This window comes from Neovison vison, chromosome 11 (genome assembly GCF_020171115.1).
Source record: "Neovison vison isolate M4711 chromosome 11, ASM_NN_V1, whole genome shotgun sequence".
Taxonomy (NCBI): domain Eukaryota; kingdom Metazoa; phylum Chordata; class Mammalia; order Carnivora; family Mustelidae; genus Neogale; species Neogale vison.
Genome location: NC_058101.1, coordinates 57,679,379 through 57,701,575, shown reverse-complemented (window position 1 = coordinate 57,701,575; position 22,197 = coordinate 57,679,379). Strand labels below are relative to the sequence as shown.

The window sequence follows — 22,197 nt, the reverse complement described above, 5'->3', positions numbered from 1 at the left end:
AAAGCTGTTTTATTACTTGTACTCTCCTTATTTCCAACATGTAGTAGTCAATTTTGACTACTCCCTATTTCTTAAATTCATATTTTCTTCTTTTCTCTTATGTTTCTCCTTCTACTTGGAAAATGTACTCAAAACCATATTCTAATAAATATTTCTATTTGGAAATATCTTACCCTCCTAATGCACTGAGTAAATGCCACTAGCTTTCCCTTTTTACCACAATTGTCATTCAGTCTCACTTGGGAAATTACCTGTTTATTAGCCAGCCTACTCCCTTCCTCCAACAAAATTCTTCTGAAGTATTTTAAAGCTTTCTTTAGGGATATGTGCCATAGTTATATGTATAGATCTTATCTTTTCTAAATGTACATTCTCTGAGAGCAGGGTACTATATTTTATTAGGTCATTTTATTTTTTCGATCCCCATGGAGTATAGCATGAGGATTGCTGCAGAGAATTATATAGGACGTGCCCTGGACAAAGGGTTGCACCCTTGAAGGGTGAGCTCAGATGGGCACCAAAGTCCTGGAGGGGGATGCCTTTTTCTGTTTTGCACATTTGAAGACGCCCCATCTGCATGTGTAATCAATTAATTCAAAGCCTTATATGCAAGTCTTATTTGTTGCCTTTGTCCTTACTTAACTGTGGTCTGCAAGTGGCTTTTTATTATGTGCTTTTATCTATTTAGTCTGTGCCATTTCCCTTTTGCCACCAATTTCTCAAAGGTTTCTTCTGTTACACATCCAGTTTAAACTGTCCCCATACATCAGATTCTTACTGCTTTCCATAAAACATTGAAATGATCCAGTGTTTGTTTGCAGTATAATTGTTGTCATATGACTACATTTATTTCTAAGTCATTCTTCAGACTGCTTCTCTATTGAATCCCAGTAATTAAAAGCTTAAACTATCTGAATTTCCCCTATTTTTTTTATGTCTGTGTCACCTTCATGTTTTAAACCTTTGAATTTGTCATTGCTGTTTTAATGCCCAACTTTATCATTATACCTGAGATTCAAGTTATATTTGTTCTTATATTTTAGGTCGTTCTTCCCTCTTTCCAATAGATGATGGTCTGCTTGATGATGGTCATAATGATCAAGTTGGTGTTTTAAATTCACCCACATGTTACTCAGCTCATCAAAATGGAGAACGAATAGAACGCTTCTCTCGAAAAGTTTTTGTTGGTGGTCTTCCTCCAGATATTGATGAAGGTAGGGTGATAATTTGAGCTTCAAACAAAACAAACAAACAAAAAAACCCTAAAATAAAATGTGCATGGGGGTATGGAATTTTTTACCTTGAGATTTTCAGTCAGGATAGATATCCATCTCTGTCTAAATATTTTGTCACCTGTTGAAATATGAAATAGGTAATTAAACAGTTAAAAAATTGTTATATGTTAAAATGCATATCTTTATTGTATTTTTTTGTAAATAAGATTATCATACAGAAAGTTTTTCTAATAAAACTTAAAATCTTTCATATTACCAAAATACACAAAATAAAATGCCTGCAGTGCATGACAATCAGAAGTTTAATTTCCCTGAGGATAAATAGGCTGTTAGAAATAGGTAAGAAAGAGGTAATAAAGCCCAAAAGGGTAATGGAAACAGAACATAAACAGGAAATTCAGGTTATCTAAAAGCTGAACAGATGTAAAAATCACCATTTGTAATAATAACAAAAGAAAATAATTCAAGGTAAAGATTAAAAATACGAAACTGTCCAATGTCTGTACCGTTGTGGGAAGCCTGCCACTCTTATTCACAACTAAGAGGATTTTGCTACACTTTGAGAAATTTTTAAATTATTCGAATATTCAGAAACCTGTCCTAAGTGTTAGTTTAATAAGGTTTGCATACGAAAAAATAACCTAGAGCATATCATTGTATTTGACCTGTATTTGTTTCAGTGAAGCTACCTGGTATGTGTCAGACCTTAATGAGTAAGATAATTCTTTGTGTCTTGTTCTAACAGACCTGTTCTTTCCCTATGAGATTTTATTTATCAAGCAGTAATTGTCTCTCTATTTAACTTGAAATAATGTTTGCATGTTTTTCAAGCCAATAATATTTATGATTTGGTATATCAGTCCTTTAGTATCTACACAACATTAGGTAAAATTTTAAAACTCACACTAAATTGATTCCTCTGGTCAGCGTGCTACTTAAATTTATTAATTTCTTTTGGCTAAAATATCTGTTTCATATATTCTGTCAGTAAGGATATTAGACGTGTTTTCAGTTTTCATGTTTATCTTAAGAGTACTTGGTACTTTTAAATATTAAATCTTTAACTTATAAAATATGGGTTTTTTTAATGAAGTATTAAAACTAATTCCTATTGTGTATTATTGTACTTTTTTAAGATGAAATAACTGCTAGCTTCAGAAGATTTGGGCCTTTGGTAGTAGATTGGCCTCATAAAGCAGAAAGCAAGTCCTATTTTCCACCAAAAGGTAAGAGTTTTTATTGTTAATATTTTCTAGGGAATCAGTTTTATGAGAGCAAATAAGACAGTACCAATTACTTTGTGTTTTCTTTTCTTTTAGAATTGCATATCATCACACCTTTGTATAAAAACTAATAGAGTAATTTGTGAAGGCTGGTAACATGCATCAAGTGACAAGAATGGATCTGAGGGCTATCGTAGTTTCACTTTAACCCAGTCAGGAGCCATTAGACACTAGCTGTGCTTTCTCTGTAATGGTTTGACAGTGATTTCAAACACTCAAATCAATGAATGTTTTGAGGTTTTGTTTTCAGTTTGAAGCATCCTTCTAAGTAACTTGGGTACCAATGTGTAAAAAAAGTGTCCCTCTATGCAATGAAATTAAGAACTATTTGAAGTGAGAGAAAAATATAAATGCATGAATAGTATGAATATTGCCAGACTTGCATAAGTGTTCCAAACAATAACAGATAACAGCAGAGTAATATTTACTTTGTGGGTTAATTTAGCTAGAGGAGAAAGTGACTGGTCCAAACCCCATTATATAGAGAGATCAGATGTGAAGAAGATACCTAGTTGTGCTGGTAACTCACTGCTAGGATACCCACTATGGCTTGTCACCATATCACAAGAATAACAAATCACTATCATTCATCTGACCAAAAGCAAGGCCACCATTAGTGGGGAGAGGAGGTAAGTTCCCCTTGCCCACAATGAGCAGGGGAGGTGAGTGGAGAGAATTAAACGTGAATCCAGTCAGGTTGCTAATGGCAGATTCTCTAAAGGGAATAAAAAGGGGGAGGTTTAAAAAGCTAAAGCTTTTCTTTGAACATCATTGAAATGAAATTTTAGTAAAACAAAAACCCTGTTATTCTCATGGCTGAGCAAATTTTCAAACCTGGAAAAAAGACTCCAGTAGATCTATTTAATGGTCTGATTTGGGCTCTGGGAAAGGAAACATGTTAGAATAGTTATTGGTATACAAAAACTAATTAAAGATTTCTGATCATTATATGGGATATCTCACTTATTTGTCACTGAGAATTCTAGTACCTCCATTACTAGTTCATGTAGATTTTAGAGAAATGAAATAACCCAGTGGTTTCTGTTTTATACCTTTAGATCTTAGATTTATGGACTCAAGAACATCTTTTGAGCAGGGATTCTGAATCCCAGATCTCTATGAAAGTCTGATTAAAGCTATGGACCTTTCTTCATGTACTCTAAATTTTCGCCCAAATTTAGAGTTTACTGGTCTTGGACGTCCTGATACTTAGTTTAGAGAGAAAATAAGCTCCATATAGATATAGACATTCATTTGTTCGTCTGAGTTTTAATCTCTTGCTGAGCTTTAATTTGTTGCTGAGTTTTAAACTGAGTTTTAATCTGTTGTCTAATGCTTCACTCTTTTAGCTTCTTGTAAAGTTTTTGAATGGTCAGTAAAAATGTCAGTTAGTTTCTAATATTCCTGCCTAAGTTACCAGTATCCTGGTCCACTTCAGGAATGTGACTAGTCCGTCCATACCTCTGCCTCTCTCCAGTTTTTCCCCCACAGTATAGCCAGAGTAATCTCTCTGAAAACTCATCTGATACTGCTATCTCTTGACCATCTGCTTAAAACCCTTCAATGGTTTCTTTCAGTTAGAATAAAGGTAAAAATGGGTTTGCCCTGCCCAACCTCCCCCACCTCTCTGGTTTCTTCTGCCCCTATTACTTCTTGTTCACTTCTGGTTCCAAAAACCGGCTTTGCTCTCTCCTGCCTTAGGGCTCTTATGTATGATATTCTCACTGGCCCTAATGCCCTTCTGATGTGTCTTCATCCACATATCCTCATTTGTCTCAGTTCAAACATTGGTTGCTCACAGGATACTTTCAGGATGCCCCTAATGGTTCTCATACTCCCATTGTAGGCTCTCCTGGCACTGTTCCACTCTCTCATAGCCCTTTTCACAGCTACAATGTTACATTTTTACAACTCTATAAATCCGTGATGATTTTGCTAAAATCCAATTCTTCCCATAGTCTGTAATACTCTGCATTTACTCATCTTTGTACTCTTGGTAATGCACAGAATAATAACTGACTAACACATGATAAAAACACCTATAAATACTATAGAATAGAAGCTTCTTTAACCTGAAGTAGGTGGGGAAGGTTCACTGAGAAGTTCTGAACGAAATCTGAAGGTATTTTGTAATCCAGAGACATAAAGGAGTCAAACAGAGTTCCAGGGAGGAACTGAAATACAGTTTTAGAAAGGAATGAGAATTGGTTTGTGTGGAGACAGGTACACATTTTTTGCCTGAGCCTCTTGTTCATGTAACAGGATGATGGACTCTAAGCCTAGAAAGATGTGTTGGCACAAATTTAATCAAACAGAATAGTTGCTGTCTTTGTTGCTGTTGTTGCCATTGTTGGTGTCATTGTGGTTTTTGTGGTAATGGTTAGTTTATTTTCTCAAACTGAAAACAAAGCAAAAAGACCTGAATAAAGCGGCACCGGCAAATCGTAGTTTGGGGTACAATCATAATTAATTGTCATTGCCAAAGACCAGTGTTTCCAAACCTTGTCCTTTTAAGCAGTTTTGACATTGTTGTAATTCATCTTCCATGGTTTGGAAACACTGATGCACAAAGCATCCAGTTAGTGAAGCTGCCTTGTAATTAAGGCAGCGACATGAGACCTTGGAGATGGAGCCACATGTGTACATATGTTTCTTTTACAGTGAATGAGGTTCACCCTATGTGAGTATTAGTTTGCTGTACAGTATGTTTTTGGTAAGAGTATTTTAATATTTAATGGTTTGCCTTAGCTAGATCGTAATTTACCTGCCATGTTGCTTAATTAGTTGTGTGATACAAACATTTCTTACCTAATAATTACACAAATCATTAATAGTAGGAATATTGAATGTAGAGGTACCTGGGTGGCTCAATTGGTTAAGCGTCTGCCTTCGCCTCAAGTCATGATCTCAGGATCCTGGGATGCAAGCCCTATGTCAGGCTCCCTGCTCAGTGGGAGCCTGCTTATCCCTCCTACCACCCTCCTCCTCATGTGCTCTCTCTCTCTCTTTCTCTCAAAATATTAAAAAAAAAATATTGAATGTAAAGTATCACTTTAAAACTAACCAAAATTAAAACATTAATATCAAAAATTAATATCACAAATAACATTAAATTTGCTGAATTTAAAATATTTTGTAAATTGGTCTTATAGCCTCTCAGTTATTACAAAAGAGTTACAACTTACAAATCTTTAACTTGTGTCAAAACTAAAGCCTTCACTTAAAACAAGTTTTCATTTTTTTATTTTTTCAAGCATATTTAAATTATTTCTAGCAGTTGGAAATGTCTGCAATGTGTTTTTTTAATCTTGCATAATCATACCTTAGAAAGTTTCTGTTGCATAGGTTGATTTCATGGCTTATTTATGCAATCAGGAATTATAATTTAAAATGAAGCACTTTTGTGTCACATCAGACCTTTGTGGCAATTACAGCCATTGTTGGCAATAAATCTATGTGTTTTGATTTTTGTGTAAAACATGATCTCACATTTACCATTGTCTAATGGAATAGATAGATGTGCATGGCCTGCTTGATGACTTCTTCATATTAGAACCAGATTATAGTTCTCTAGGTTTGTTTGCATAGAAATCTCATCAAAGAAAGGGGTGTATTTGGGTCAATTAATTATCAGCTTCTAGGAATAATCATGTAATGGTGAACTTCCAGTATAAATTTTGATACCTTCTTTTTATACCGAAGTCTGTTCTGCTTGAAGAATGACGGTCTGTTATCACAAAGAGAGGAGGAAAGGTGTATCTCCCAAAGGTACAGGCATCTAATAAGCAAGAGTTTAGTTCCAAAGTCCAAACATAGTCTCCAGACTACTTGAAGTGTTCCACGGTTTATCCCAGTAGAGAGTTTGATTTTAAGGTCCTGACCCATGCTGGAGGACCCATTTTGCTCCAGCCTCCTTAAGGCAGTTTTCTTAGTACAAATTTGAAGTTGACATGCTGACTTGTAGTTATTTCCCTTCCTTAGGGAAATTCTTACGCCTTTCCAAGTGTGTTCTAGCCCAAACTGTGCACCAGAACATGTCTTACCCTGAGGGCCTCTTTAGAAACCTTCTAATATAATCGAGGGGTTAGTCCTGCCAAGTTCTTGAAGAAGACAGTATCTTGGGAGACCTTGGGAGCTCTCCTGGGTTTGAAATTACTCCACCAACTGCTTGTTCATATGACTGACTTGATGCTGGATACCTCAGGTTTTTCTTCTATAAAATGGGAATAATGTCTTAGAGACTTGCTGTGGGAATCAAATGAAATAATTTATGTAAAGCTTTTAGCACAGCACTGGATAGAAAGCACTCTATATAAGATAGCTAATTAATGAGTATCTGTTTTTGTGTGTATTCCATAGGATATTGTGCTCTCCTATAGAAAGTCTAATAATTCTGGTTCTCTCTGATAGTTAATTTTTTTTTCTTTTGCAAAAGCATGTGTTTTCTAAATAATATTGAAATTTGGGGTGAAATCACTTCCTTTGCAATATTGCCTCATTTTTAATGGTTATTACAGGCTATGCATTCCTTCTCTTTCAAGAAGAGAGCTCAGTTCAAGCACTAATTGATGCTTGTATTGAAGAAGATGGAAAACTCTATCTGTGTGTTTCCAGTCCCACCATTAAGGACAAACCAGTAAGTAAATACTGTATGTGAACTTTAAGCTACAAATACGAGTTTTCCAAAAACTGGTTTGAAGTAATTAATGATAAAAAAAGTTAAAATACCAGGTTAAGAGTTCAGTTTTTAAAAATCCCAATAACTTATAGTATCTAGCTTAAAAAAATAATGTATTTTCAAATCCAGCTGTACAAAATTTTGAAAAATAAAAGGACCACTGTTAACCGGCACAAAGTAGCATTAGCTGTCAAGAGAATAAGACCAATTACAGTGATGTGATTTTCTTTCTAGGTTCAGATCCGTCCTTGGAACTTAAGTGATAGTGATTTTGTGATGGATGGTTCTCAGCCTTTGGATCCTCGAAAAACAATTTTTGTTGGGGGTGTTCCTAGGCCATTAAGGGCTGGTAAGTAGAATGTTAACAAATGTTGCTTCTTTAAAATAAAAATTAAATATGAATGAATTCAGTAAACTTTTCTGAGCTGTTATGTACTGTTGGGTGGGCAAAGGGCAGATTCTTTATGCTCCAAGAGTTGTTTGCTACAGAATTCTGAGAAGTATTCTTAAAATTGTCAAGTAAATGGAGAAGTAGACACTCATCTATCAATATTAATAATTAACTTCAAGCAGACTCTATAAGAAGGATCCAAATACTTCTGACTTCTAAAAAGAATTTTGGGTCTGTTTATTTTATGTTGGTAGACTCTGATATTTGAAGAAGTACGTTTTGTTTTTTTAAATAGTGCTTTGATAAGTAATAAACTTCTGTTCATCAATAACAAGAAACCAGAGATTTACCAGAAATGTTATCTAGGAACATAATTACAGACCTGTATGCCCACTGTACAAGCATGTTTTATGATTCCCTGTGCCCTGTGAAGTGTGTTAGTACCTTCCACCACTGAGAACATCCTTTTCCAGTCAGTATAGGACATACATTAAAAGAACCATTCACATGTATAAATACTTACAGAATATAACTGCTACAAAGAAAGACTACAGAGAGTAGAAGAACATCACGGGAATGTGGTGTAGTCTGATATTTAGAAATCCTTGCATTTGAGCTGACACAGCAGAAGGAATAGAGTTGAGGTGGCAGGAGGGTTGTGAGGAGTGTGTTTTCCGACAAAGGGAAGAGCATATTCAAAGATCTTTAGTGGAGGGAAGCGGAGGGCATTGGAGGAACTGAAAGAATTCCAGAGTGGCTGACTAAGGGTCTAAGAAGTGAGGAGAGAGACACAAAAAGGCATAGAAAAAGTGAATAGGGGTCAGACCATACAAATCTGTCTGATAAGCTAATTCAGTATTTATCCTCAGAGCAAGGGGAAACCAATGAAGAGTTTTAGATAACTGTAGCTAATGACATATTTTGGAGGCAGCTGGGTTGAGTAGATATGAGTAGACCCTTTTAGGAGCCCATTCTTGCAGGGCAGGAGAAAGATAACATGAGCTTAGATTGGAGGTAGCAGTGGTGAGAGAGCAAAATAAACACATGTCCCAGACAATTTATGAGGTAACCTCAAAGACTGAATCTCAGCTTTTAGTCTTAAGCCACTATGTAGATAGTCACACCTTCTACTGTGATAAAGAACCCTGGAGAAGAGAAATTGTGGTCTTGATTTTGAAAGCAACTTTGTGGTACCATTTTGAGCTCCAAAGTAGAAATTTTAGTTATGCCATTTATATCTGATATCTAAGAATTACTCTTGCTACTGTTCTGAGGGGCCTTGCTACTGTTTCGACAGTAAATCAGAAACAAAGAGTTAAGGCTATTGCCATGATCCAGATGAAAAATAATGAGACTTTGGAATAGGATGTTAGTTGATGGAGGTGAGGAGATTGGATTTTAGATAGGTCTAGAAAATCAGGTTCATAGGATTGCATATGTAGTGGGGAAAACAGAAAATAGAAAGGATTGAAGCCAAGAATCTTAGGAACTTTATCTTTTCTATTGCTTACCAGCTGAGTTAGCAAAAACTCATTGGAGCAGATTTAATGGGATGGTGGAAGATCAGGAGTGTCATTTCAAACTAGGTGGTGAAGGTCTATTAAATGTCAGTATGAGTTGTCCAGGACAACAACTCCAGTTGACCATCTCCTGGTGGTTGTATCAATGACTTCGATGTCCAGAGAAGAGGCCGAGGCTGGAGACAGGAATTTAGGACATGAAGACAGATAGATGGTATTTAAGCCATGACATGGGATAAAGTCACCATAGCCCACAGGTATAAAGAGAAATCCACGACTGAAACTTAGAGTACTCTGACATCGAAAAGTCAAGGAGTTGAAGAGGAACCAACAAGGAAGACTAAGGAATTGTGAAGTCGGATGAAAATTAGTAGAAAAATGTTTCCTGAAAGCCAGATTCAGAAAGTAGACGTTAACGTATGTTCCCGTACTGCTTCCAGGTAGATTGACCATTGTACTTGACAGTGGCATGAGCAATTAACATAGAGTTAACAAGGGATGAAAGTCTAGTTATAAAGGTTGAACAAGAAATGGGAAGAGAAGGATGAGGTAGTAGAAGAAAAAAAATGTAACAATTTGGCTGTAAAGGAAGAATATAGAAATTAAGCAGTCACTGAGAGGGAGAAAAACAGAATTAAGAGTTTTGTTTTGGGTTTTGTGTTTTGTTTTGTTTTGTTTTGTTTTGTTTTGTTAAGATTGGGAATGATCCTGTGTAGAGGGAAAAACTGATGATAAAGGAGAGAGGAGAATTGCCAAGTAATTCTGTAGTGAGAGCATATTGGGTCCAATATGCAGGTGAAAGGATTGGATTTAGAAAACAGCGTAGTCTACGGCCATACCACCCTTAACGCGCCTGATCTCGTCTGATCTCGGAAGCTAAGCAGGGTCGGACCTGGTTAGTACTTGGATGGAAGAAAACAGCGTAAAACTATTTATCCTATTGACTTTCCCTTTTTAAAAAAGTTATTTAAAAACTGTTGATTTACTGTGTTCTCTCACATTTGATGTGAATTTCTTTTCCTTTTCAAGTGGAACTTGCTATGATCATGGACCGGCTGTATGGTGGAGTTTGTTATGCAGGAATTGATACAGATCCTGAGCTAAAATACCCAAAAGGTGCTGGTCGAGTTGCTTTCTCCAATCAGCAGAGCTATATTGCTGCCATCAGTGCTCGGTTTGTTCAGCTTCAGCATGGGGATATTGATAAACGCGTAAGTTGCATATTGGGAAAGCATTTAACATCCTATAATAAGGTGCTGATCCAGAGCTTACTATCCTACCAAGTTGACAATATAATTCACTCTATTTTTTTATACATCTTTAAATCTTAAAGAGTACTATATCAAAATACCACTGAAATGTAAAATTATTGAACATACTTTGAACTTTTTTTAAAAGATTTTATTTATTTATTTGTCAGAGAGAGGGGAGCAGGCAGAGGGAGAGGCAGGTTCCCTACTGAGCAAAGAGCCCAATGGCGTTCCCCATACTTTGAACTTCAGATACAGTATACAAAATTTAAATGTCATTGTAAAAGCACATCAGGTTGTGGGGTTTTTGGTGGTTGTTGTTTATTTAAAAATCCACCAGTAAGGTTTTAACACCTTTCTAACCATAGAAGCAGGGCTTCTTTCAAGAGTTGTACCCTGGGTGTACCTGGGTGGCTCAGTCCGTTAAGTGTCTGCCTTTAGCTTAGGTCATGATCCCAGGGTCCTGGGATTGAGCCCCTCATCAGGCTCCCTGCTCAGAGGGAGCCTGTACCCTGGAGCCAGCATGCCCAGGATGCTATGTCCACCATGTGCTCTGTAATCCTCAAGAAATTAACCCTCAGTATGCCTCTTTTTCCCCATTTATCAAATGGAAAGCAATAATAGTATCTTTTTCACAATTGTTTTGAGGATTAAATGAATTCTCATATGTAGAAGCATTTAAAGTTTGGCACTGTTATTTAAGTGTTTTTATCTTTTATCATTAAATTTAAAATAAAAATACTGTATATTTCCCTAAGTATACAAAATGATAAATATACAAAAACAATTAAACACACAAAATAATTATCCTAAACTTTAAAACATTTACTCTTCAGTTGCATTGTATAGGTAATCACAGTAAAAATTTTTAGGAAGTCCTATGAATATTCATTAACTAAAAGCCACCCCATTGAATAATTCCTAGTACTGATTACCATTGAAAATAGGGAAAAGGAGTGACCCAAACTCAGTTGTTCAATTGCAAATCTATTTCATACTAAAATTTGCTCATAGTGCATATATACAGCTAAGCAATATTTTAAAATAATCATGTTTGCATTGTATTACAGATGAGATATGCTAAGCATTAGAGGTAATTTAACTTTTTGTATATCCAAATTAAAAGATATAACTTGAGTATTTTTTTTCCCCAGTGTAACAGTTTCTTGAAGTTTCTTCTCTGAGGCTGTCTGTATATGTTAAAAGACTATTTTGGAGGCAGTGGAGCTGGTTTAGGAGTATGGATTGACTAATTGTGGACTCTAAAAGTAGTCAATAGTTTAATTACCAAGCCATCCCATATAGAAAACAAACCAAAAAAAGTACAGCATAGGTTCAGTTCATACAAGCAGAGTGATTTTTTTTGCATTGTTACTTAAACTTTTGCAACACACACAGTCTCACCATCTAAGTGGAAGGTGTCTGCTTTAATTACACCATGCAGGAAAATTTGTTGAACTGGAGTTCCTGTAGTCCAGTGGTTTTCACCCTCAGCTGCAGAATAAAGTCACCTGGGAATTTAGAAAAATGTTGACAGCTGGGTTCCCCCATTCCCCGACCCCAGAGATTTTGTTACAACTGTTCAGGGGCAGCCGAAATTTGTAAAGCTCCCAGGCGATTCTAATGTGCAGCCATGATTGAGACCATGTATCTAGTCTAACCCTGACTTTTGCAAAGAAGTGATCTAGTCAACTGAGGAGATTACGTACATTGTATATAATTATAGTTATTTAGCATGCAGGAGCATAGGGAAAACATCCTTGCAGTGTCCTGCCTCATTCTTGTTTCCAAAATGATAGTGAAGGACCAGTTATTTGGGGCAGAATATGGATTCCTAAAGAGCAATTCAGATGCACAGCAAGTGAATTCAGAAACACATGCATGCCTTCTTAAAAAGGCATTACAGTGCCTGAGAGAAAAGTTTAATTTTTAAGATCTGAGCTGCTTAAGGTATATTTTGAACTATATCTGAAATAATTTGAGGGCTGTCTGGCTGGTTCAGAATGCAACTCTTGATCTTGGGGTTATGAGTTCAAACCCCATGTTTGGTGTAGAGATTACTTAAAATCTTTAAAAAAAAAAAGAAAAGAATTAAAGAATTTGAGCTTGCTCATGCGCACACACACACGCAATTGATCTTTATACCTTTCATGTCTCTAGTATGAATGTAGTTATTAAACCATAACAACTGATTAATTTTAAATTTATAACTGATAACCCAGAGATTTGGGAAGGATTGAAATTGTTCACTCAACTTGATCTTTTGGCTCATGAGCTCTTTGAGGTTTAATTCCTATCTCCCCAAAAACTGGGAAACACCATCACCACAAAAGTGTAATTCATTGTAATTTTGTATGTTACTCCATGAGTAATAATACTCACTGTGCCTTCTGGTACTTACTGAAGGGAGTTGTGTTGAAGTTCAAGTTGGATAATTAAATATGAATTATTTCATTAGTTGTGAATCCAGGTGGCAGAGTATTCCAGATAGGTTCTCTGAAGTGAAATTAGGGAGGGACATCATAATGGAAAGTAAGAATAGGCACAGAATTAATGAAACTCCGAGCACCTTTTCACACATACAAGAGCTCGTTTTTAGAGGTTATTAATCAGAAATAATCAGAATATTCTAAAATCATAAGTTTAAAATCCAGTTTACTATCTTTAAAGTCTGTGATTTTGAAGGTAATTAGATTAGCTTCATAAAATAATATCTAGAAGTTTGAAATACAAATAATTGAAATCATTGCATTTTGAAATTTAATTCAGCAGTTTTACATTCAGTAACTCCTAAGCACCAAGAATTTTATGAGGTATTATGGAAATGAAGTAAACCACACAGACACTGTCTTTAATTACAGTAGAGACAAGAGATATAATCAAGAAAACATATGTAAATGTACCATATTTATTCAGATAGTTTCTACTTTGTGCTAGATATTCTGCTAGATCCTCTTACTAAGTAAGTATTGAACAGACACTTTCCTTGTGCTCATTTTGATTATCATCTAGTAAAATGAAATTCAGTAATTCTCATGGCACTTTGAGGTATTCTTTGGTAATTTCTTTGATTATAGTTATTATATATTATTATAACAATATTATGTAGTTATATCTATGTGTGTGTGTGTATAGTTAGTTTTAAGTTACATAATATTATAATGAAGATAATGAATCAGAAATAGACTGGCAATCAAGATAGGATCCATAATAGAAAAAAACTAAAAAATAAAGATTGAGCATAAAAATTTTAGACCGAGTGTCAAAGATCCTTTAAAAAAATCAAAGGCCAATGGAAAAAAGGTTAAAAATCCTTAACTGGCAAAGAGGATTCACTTGGAAAAAAAAAAAAAAAAAACCTCCATTGGGAAAATATTCAAAAGATACAGACTATTCAGAAAAGCCAAATGTTCAATGTACATAGAATGCTTATCCAGCCCTAATCAGTGAAATGCAAATATAAACAACAACTTAATTTCATTATCTTTCTATCAGATGTTTGTTTTATAGTCCTTTTCATCACCTTTTAGGTCTTTCCCTATTCGCTGTTGCTCTTGTGAAAAATAATGCTTCAGAAAATACCCTTATATGTGCATTTTCTGCACACATGCAAGTGTTAATACATTCAGATAGAAATTGTTGGCTTGTTATTTGTTTACCTTTGGCAAACACTTCTTTATCTCTAACCAAACCTTTTAAACATTCAGTTTTCCCTCTCTTCAGGAAAGCCTGAAGTCTTGGGCTGCCTGGCACATTAAGTCAGACAAAGGTAGTAGCCCTCCATTCATAGTTATTATTAGTAGGCAGTACTGGCTTAGAGTCTCTGCTGTGTGCCAAGCACTGCCTTAGACGCTTTTACTGCATAATCTAATCCTCACAGCACTGTGAAGCGATTCTAGGATTCTTCTCAATTTACAAACCTGGAAACTGAGGTTTAAATTAGCCCTCACAGCTGACTGGGGTCTGAGGTCTTCTGAGTCAGGCCTTCTCAGTGGGCCTCTTTGACTTTGTATCTCATAAATTCACAGAAGTCTAGATACGCCTTTAATAAGATTATCCACAGTTCTGGTATGTGTGCACCAAGTAGTTATAAGCAGGTACATAATCAGTGGTTGTTGGGGTTTGGGCCATCTCTCAGGTGCTACTGGAATGAAGGGGAAAAGGTATAAAAACCATTTGTCTTCCATGCCCTTCTCTTTTTTTACTCATAATCACCCTGCCTCCAAAATATTAACACACAGGTGTTTTAAAGATGTTACTTCACGGAAGGTAAAGGTAGAATGTTTTACAAATCAGTTAGATGTATAGTTTTTAAAAGTATTTTCTGCCATTGAAAAATACAGTAAATACCGCTCAGTTTATAGTCCTTGGAAGAAAATATATCAAAATAAAATAAAATTACCAAACTAAAACTAAGTGCTCGTTTAATCACATGATCACTTATGAACATGAAACATCTTAGAAAAAGATGATTAGTGCCAGAAGAGAATGACTTTGTTGTTGGTTTTTGTTTTTGCTTTTGTTTTTGTTTTATAACCTACTACATGGTAAAGCTATTTCACTAGGAAACTGCCTACTTTCTCGGTGTTTAATGCTGGTCCTTTCCTCGAGAACACCCTGAACATTAAATTTACTAAAATGATTTCTGAAGCAGACTTAATGGAAGACTTTTTTCCTCTCTCTTTCCAGGTGGAGGTAAAGCCATATGTGCTAGATGACCAGATGTGTGATGAATGCCAGGGCGCACGCTGTGGTGGAAAATTTGCTCCCTTTTTCTGTGCCAATGTCACTTGCCTGCAGTATTACTGTGAGTTTTGTTGGGCAAATATCCACTCTCGTGCAGGACGTGAGTTCCATAAGCCATTGGTAAAGGAAGGTGCTGATCGCCCACGTCAGATCCACTTCCGCTGGAACTAAGAATAGCACACCGGCCTCTGTGTAACAAGGAAAGAAAGGGTGCATGTGGCTTACTGTGTCTGAAGACGCGACATGCGGAAGAAATAAGTGCATTCTTCTGCTTTCACCCCAGCTACCAATACATGCATCTTTATCAGCAGCCAAAACACTACAAGCCTCTTGTTTTTCACCAAAACCCTACATCTCAGGCTTACTAATTTTTGTGATATTTTCATGTTAAAATAAAATGTTTTTTTGTATTTTCTCCAAGTTATTTTTATATGTAAAGTTAAAATTAGATATGAGAATGTTTTGCGTAGGGGCAAACAGTCTGCTGCTATATAGTGGGTGAAGCGTGCACTTATTTCTAAACGTGGGTTTTTAACTTCAAGATCTGCCCCAGTAATTTACCAAAGGTAGCAAAATAATAGTGAAGATGGAATATGTCTGCTACAAATGCTTATTTTTATTGTTGCTATTTTCAGTGTATACATAAACTAAAAATTAGGGTTGATTTTTTTGCTCTCCATTTTGACTTGCAAGAAATAATACCTCAAGATAATCTGATTTATTAGCTATTTTTAAACATTTTTAATCACAAGCTGTATTAGCTTTGCTGCTATATAGGTGTTATGTGTAAATGCCACCTATTAATACGGGATTGAAAACGTTAGAGACACACTGCATTGCAGATAAAATGCAGGCAGCACAATATGGCCTAAACTGCCATAGTTTTAGAATGTGAAAAAAAATGCATGTTTACTTACCTGTATACACCTTATGCATGCACTAGAATTATTAACTAACAAGAGGTGAGGTATTGCAAATGTTCAAAAAAGCTCTCTTGAATCTAGGTAGCATGAACAAATTATAAAATTTGTTTAAAAAAAGCAAACTTGCATGCATTATTGTGACTTCAAGTTAAAAAATTTGTCCTACATGTGTACAATATGCAAATTAGTTTTAGATTAGAGAGTGCAGCCATTTTGTGATCTGGTCGGTAGTGGAATTCGATTTTATGCAGACTGGATGTAATATTTGTAATCCCTGTGCAATTTTGTGATGTGCGGTTCTAATTAATGTGCAGTGATATAGTATAGATAAAAGATTGAGTAAAAGAAAAATACTAGAATTTTAAAGAAGGTTGATTTTAGCCCCTTTGATAGTTCACGGTTAAGACATCCTTTATAAACCAAAGATGGCCAGCACACTGCTAACCAGTCACCAAATGTAAGACCCACAGGAAACCCATATCTAAACAAACGAACTTTATAGAAGAATGCAAAACTTTAGTAAACCTAAGTAAAGTCAAAATGGAGATGGGGAAATATACAGATGGCTAGTTGCATAAAATTCAATTTTACCTTGAAGACAATGGTGAAATCTGGCTTAAACTTGCTTATGTGTTTGACCTATGTATATTGGGGTCTTCTGTCTAAACTGGGGTCACTGTTGCATGGAACATTGTTATTAACGGTTAAGAATTGCTTTTTTTTTTTTTTTAGATTTTGATGAAGGAATTTTGGTAATGACTTTGCTTGCAGTTTTTTTGAGAAAGTAGCATGGAAACATGCAATAGTTAATGAGTTTCTCTTGGTACTGAACACTATTAGAATATCATTCGTGATATTTTTTCTCTTTAGAGCATTTTTAATGCAACTAGCCCTTATATTTTAGTGTAAAAGTTACTCTGCAATCAAAGCAAAGCACCCAACAATGGTAGATGTTTTTTAAAAATGCAGAGCTAAGGTTCTTGATTCTAAAGAGAGAAAATTACAAGGGTGTTGCCTTATAGCAACCCCTTGGGACAATCCTTCACGTGAGCAAAGTGTTGATCTTAATATTGGTTGTCTCTGGTGTGCTTTTTTGTACTGTAAAAATATGTGGTTCATGTCTAACTCTGCTGTTTTATTGTGGTTGTGGTTCAAGTTTTTAATGTTTAAAGTTGATGCTGTTTTCAGAAGAGCTTTTTACTAATTTATTTGTCGATGTTCCCTATTTGTTACTTAACCATGATCCTCCAGATTTTTGGAGTATTCTTTTCTAACCTTAACCCTGCCAACCTTGATCCATTTGACATTTGTTATGCACTATTTTTATATCTCTGTGAGAGATTTTTCCAACAGTCAGCTATTTTATGGCACACTTTTTTTGACTGATGACATCTCCTTTGCTATACCTCAATTTTTGGAATTTAGAAAAGAAATCAGTAGTTTTGCAATGTTAATTATTTAGATATTTAATTTCGCAGATTTTTTAACTTTATTTTCATAATTTCTGCTTAATGTTTAAAATTGAAGAGCCTTTTCATGTATTAAATAATGAACACTAAAATAAATTTTATGATAAAAATAATTGGAGATGTTGAAAATCACTTTCCCTTCTTAAACAGGAATAAATATTGGGAATGAAGGGAAATGAAACAGAACCCCCTTTTTGCCACGGGTAAAAATGGCAGAAATGTATGGTTTGCTTTACCTTCATTTCTGTTATAGTTAAAGCTTGTCAGTCTAATCTTTTGTTCCCTCCCCACCTCACCCCTACCTCTTTTTTTTTTTTTTTTTTGCCTTTTATGTACTACATTCTTATTTCCTAACTGTTGAACACTGTATTGGAGTTTTTTTTTTTTTTTTAAATTTACAGATCATATTTATTTTACTATTTTTGTAGAAAATTATTTTGATTGTATTTTTGTATTTTCAAAGCTTCTTCACTTGTGTTCCCTAAATGTTCATATTGCTGCCCAAAAGTATGACTGTGGAGGAAAAAAAAAAAAACTTTAAAAATCCACACTTTTTGTTAAGAAGGAAACATTTAGCATTTATATATTTGTGTATGGAAAACACTTGATATTTATCCCTGTTGCATCTGGCTGCACAGAGCCTCTCCTCAAAGATGCTACAAAACTTGAATATAACACATTTTGGAAGGCTGACTAACCTCGATTCTGTGTTGTGATGTGCAATACTGTTTCTAATGTTTGTATAAAAAAAAATAACAGTGTAAACCTTTTTAATGCAAATTTATTTTTTTCATTGCATATTTTGCAGATTTTATCCACAGTGTCATTTTTTACTGTCAGAAAAGATACCCCTTTTGTCATTGCAACTATTTTTTAAATCCAGAAATCTTTGTACTGATGTAAATGATTGTAGTTATTTTGGATAGTGTTTTGCTAACAAAAGGAGAGACTTTTTTCATGCATATTTCTATTTTGTTTTTTTGGGTTTTATTTTATTTTAATAGTAGTAAAATACTTGGAATAATTTTTCATATTCTTGTCATTAATATTATTTTGTATTTTTATGTGGAAATATATAATTTTATGACACTAATTGCTAAAGTTTATTTTATGTTGAATTATTTTTGGAGCTGAAATCTTTGTAATATTAAAGCAACTAGTTTCTAATTCCCAGTTTCTGTATAGAATCGCACAAGTGGTTTATGGAGTGTTTGGATTGTAATTATAAATGGTTCTTTGATATGCAAATTAATATTTTCAGTTGATTTTATTTTATATTCCTAATGGGGTGTTAAAGCCTTTTTTTATTTTTTTCTAAATAAAAAGAGAACCCATGCTTTTATGGACACTAGGTAAACGCCTTCAGCTTAAATTTTTTCGTTAAAATATTTTAGTTTATTTTATTGTTATCTTCCAGATGTCTAAATCTCCAGTCTGTCTGTTGTACTGGTAATTTAACTCTGTAATGGAATAGTTTGCTGCCAACTATTTATATTAAGTAATTTTTAAATATTTGTAATATTGTTGACTGACTAATAAACTATTAAGTTATTGGCATAGTTGTGGAATCTTATTCTTCAGATCTACAAAAATACTCATTGATGCCTCTAAACTCTTATTGAGGGAGCATTGTGACATGAATATGTCATGCAGACCAGGGCCCCCTGTAGATAAGTGTCAGGAGAGGAAACCCTGGCAGGGACCAGTAGCCCAGTGTTTCTCAGTATTTTGGTGCCAAACATACCTAGCATCAGTTGTCCTCCCCACCTTCACCCTTATCCCTGACATATATTCCATAGAAATTCTAGTGTGGTGTTGCAATCATCCCCGATCATCAGTGTTTATCATATTTAAACTGATGCTGCATTCAAACAATGAAACCCTGTTACTGATTTGCTGTAAGTGCAGTTTCCAGGATGCTTCTTCAGACACCCTCTGGTTGGAAGTCACTTGTCATTTTTCTACTTATTTTCAGCACAGCCTATCATTTCTTCAATGGCCACATTATTGACAAAAAAGGAGAAGAGGTACAGGATAAGTTCTTCATCCTACTGATGGCTAAAACAGCTCTCCTTTTAACTTTAAAAACGCTAGAATTCTTAAACTTGTGTGCAGTGGGGGGGGGTGTTCCTTTTTTTAGAAAGTATTTTTAAAATCACTGATTGCAGTCAATTTTTCTCCTTTACCTTTGCAGACATAGGTATCCCAGAGAGGGGAAAACTTAGTATCTCTCCATATTCTATAAGACATCACAGAAACTCCTTAAATGGGCTAATCTTGACATTAGCAGCACCTCAGAGCCTGTCACTGTCACCCATGTCCTCCAAGCAAATTATGCATCTCCGCATGCCTGCATCTTGACATATGCTACCATTTTTCTATTTGGAAACTCACTTCCTTTTTTGCCCAATAAATCTTCCATAACAAAAATGAAGAGCCTCTTCTGCATCCTGGCCTATCTTTTAAGACGTAGGAATCTCTCATTGTCTTCACTCCCCAGCCACTGACATAAAGATTATTTATCTTCCTGTGCCCCTTATCCCCTTGTTATTTAAGAAAAGAATAAAATTTGAATGCCTACCAAGTGTTGTACACTAACAATGCTGGATCTTTGGTTGCCAGGCCATTTTGTAGCCCTTGAGGTGAAAAATCAGGCTAATTCAAATTCAGTGTAATATAAAGTAGACCATAGTAAATATGTATCTAGGGCAAGGGGAAAGACTGCTGAAGTAATTTCATGTCTTTGAAATGATTTTACTTAAGAATTTCTCATAAGGGTTAGCACTTGGAATTTTTGTATGAACAAAGAATTAAAAGAACTCATACCTGAGCACTTACAAACCATTTCTCAGAAAATTACTTGAAGATCTTTTCCACCAAAAAGAAGAAATAACAGCAAAATATCCCAGCAACAGGAAGACATACTGATACTGTAATTTATAACATATATTTGGTGTTTGTTCTATTTCTGGCACAGAGCTCCTAAAAATCCTTGGAATTTCCTAGGTGATAAGAGTGATAAAGAGGTCCTGATTTTCATAACAAACTCTTCAGTCACACCTGAGTTGGTTAAGGAGGTGACTTTTGGGAAACACCCAAGGGTTGGGAAACAACCATGTGATTGGAGGGTAGAACTTTTCAGTTCCACCTGTTCCACCACCTCTGGGAAGGAGCCTGGGGCTGGAGATTGAATAGATCTCCAGTGGCCAGTGAGTTAATCGGTCACACCAAGTCGTATGAAACTTCCATAAAAACCTAGAAGGACAGGGTTCAGGGAACTGCCAGCTTGGTGACCATGTGGTGTCCCCTAATTTGGGGACAGTAGCTCAGTTCAGAAGTGGCATGGCAGCTCTACACCCTTTCCCTATATCTTGCCCTATGCATCTCTTCCATCTCTATAGGTTATAACCTTTTATAATAAATCCATAATTAGTCAAACCCAGGGAGGAGGTTGTGGGACCTCCAGTCTATCGATAGCCAGTCAGAAGCACAGGTGACATTCTAACTGGTGTAAGGTGATATCTCAATGTGGTTTTAATTTGAATCTCCCTGAGGGCTAATGATGATGAGCATTTTTTCATGTGTCTGATAGCCATTTGTATGTCTTGATTGGAGAAGTGTCTGTTCATATCTTCTGCCCATTTTTTGATGTGTTTGTCTGTTTCGTGTGGGTTGAGTTTGAGGAGTTCATTATAGATCCTGGATATCAACCTTTTGTCTGTACTGTCATTTGCAAATATCTTCTCCCATTCTGTGGGTTGCCTCTTTGTTTTGTTCACTGTTTCCTTTGCTGTGCAGAAGCTTTTGATTTTTTTTTTCTAAAGATTTTATTTATTTATGTGACAGAGAGAGAGATCACAAGTAGGCAGAGAGGCAGGCAGAGAGAGAGAGAGGAGGAAGCAGGCTCCCTGCTGAGCAGAGAGCCTGATGCGGGACTCGATCCCAGGACCCTGAGATCATGACCTGAGCCAAAGGCAGCGGCTTAACCCACTGAGCCACCCAGGCACCCCAGAAGCTTTTGATTTTGATGAAGTCCCAGAAGTTTATTTTCGCTTTTGTCTCCTTTGCCTTTGGAGACGTATCTTGAAAGAAGTTGCTGTGGCTGATATCAAAGAGGTTACTGCCTATGTTCTCCTCTAGGATTCTGATGGATTCCTGTCTTACATGGAGGTCTTTTATCCATTTTGAGTTGATCTTTGTGTACGGTGTAAGAGAATGGTCGAGTTTCATTCTTCTACATATAGCTGTCCAGTTTTCCCAGCACCATTTATTGAAGAGACTGTCTTTTTTCTACTGTATATTTTTTCCTGTTTTGTCAAAGATTAATTGACCATAGAGTTGAGGGTCCATATCTGGGCTCTCTACTCTGTTCCACTGGTCTATGTGTCTGTTTTTATGCCAGTACCATGCTGTCTTGGTGATCACAGCTTTGTAATAAAGCTTGAAATCAGGTAAGGTGATGCCGCCAGCTTTATTTTTGTTTTTCAACATTTCCTTAGCGATTCGGGGTCTCTTCTGATTCCATACAAATTTTAGGATTATTTGCTCCAGCTCTTTGAAGAATGCCGGTGGAATTTTGATCGGAATGGCATTAAAAGTATAGATTGCTCTAGGCAGTATAGACATTTTAACAATGTTTATTCTTCCGATCCAAGAGCATGGAATGGTCTTCCATCTTTTTGTGTCTTCTTCAATTTCTTTC

The 22,197-nt window shown here is 35.6% G+C and overlaps 1 protein-coding gene across 6 annotated transcripts in view; it reads left to right on the top strand.

The window, feature by feature from the left end:
• The window catches only part of CPEB2 (cytoplasmic polyadenylation element binding protein 2), a 71,436-nt gene extending 52,927 nt beyond the window's left edge, over positions 1–18,509 (top strand). For all 6 annotated transcript variants that reach the window (XM_044226106.1, XM_044226104.1, XM_044226102.1 and 3 more), the window contains 6 exons: positions 1,044–1,214; positions 2,372–2,461; positions 7,036–7,154; positions 7,431–7,545; positions 10,137–10,318; positions 15,047–18,509. In XM_044226106.1, the coding sequence (XP_044082041.1) occupies positions 1,044–1,214; positions 2,372–2,461; positions 7,036–7,154; positions 7,431–7,545; positions 10,137–10,318; positions 15,047–15,274 (905 nt within the window). In that variant the 3' untranslated portion in view covers positions 15,275–18,509. The remainder of the gene's footprint in view (positions 1–1,043; positions 1,215–2,371; positions 2,462–7,035; positions 7,155–7,430; positions 7,546–10,136; positions 10,319–15,046) is intronic.
• The last annotated feature ends 3,688 nt before the right edge of the window (positions 18,510–22,197 follow it).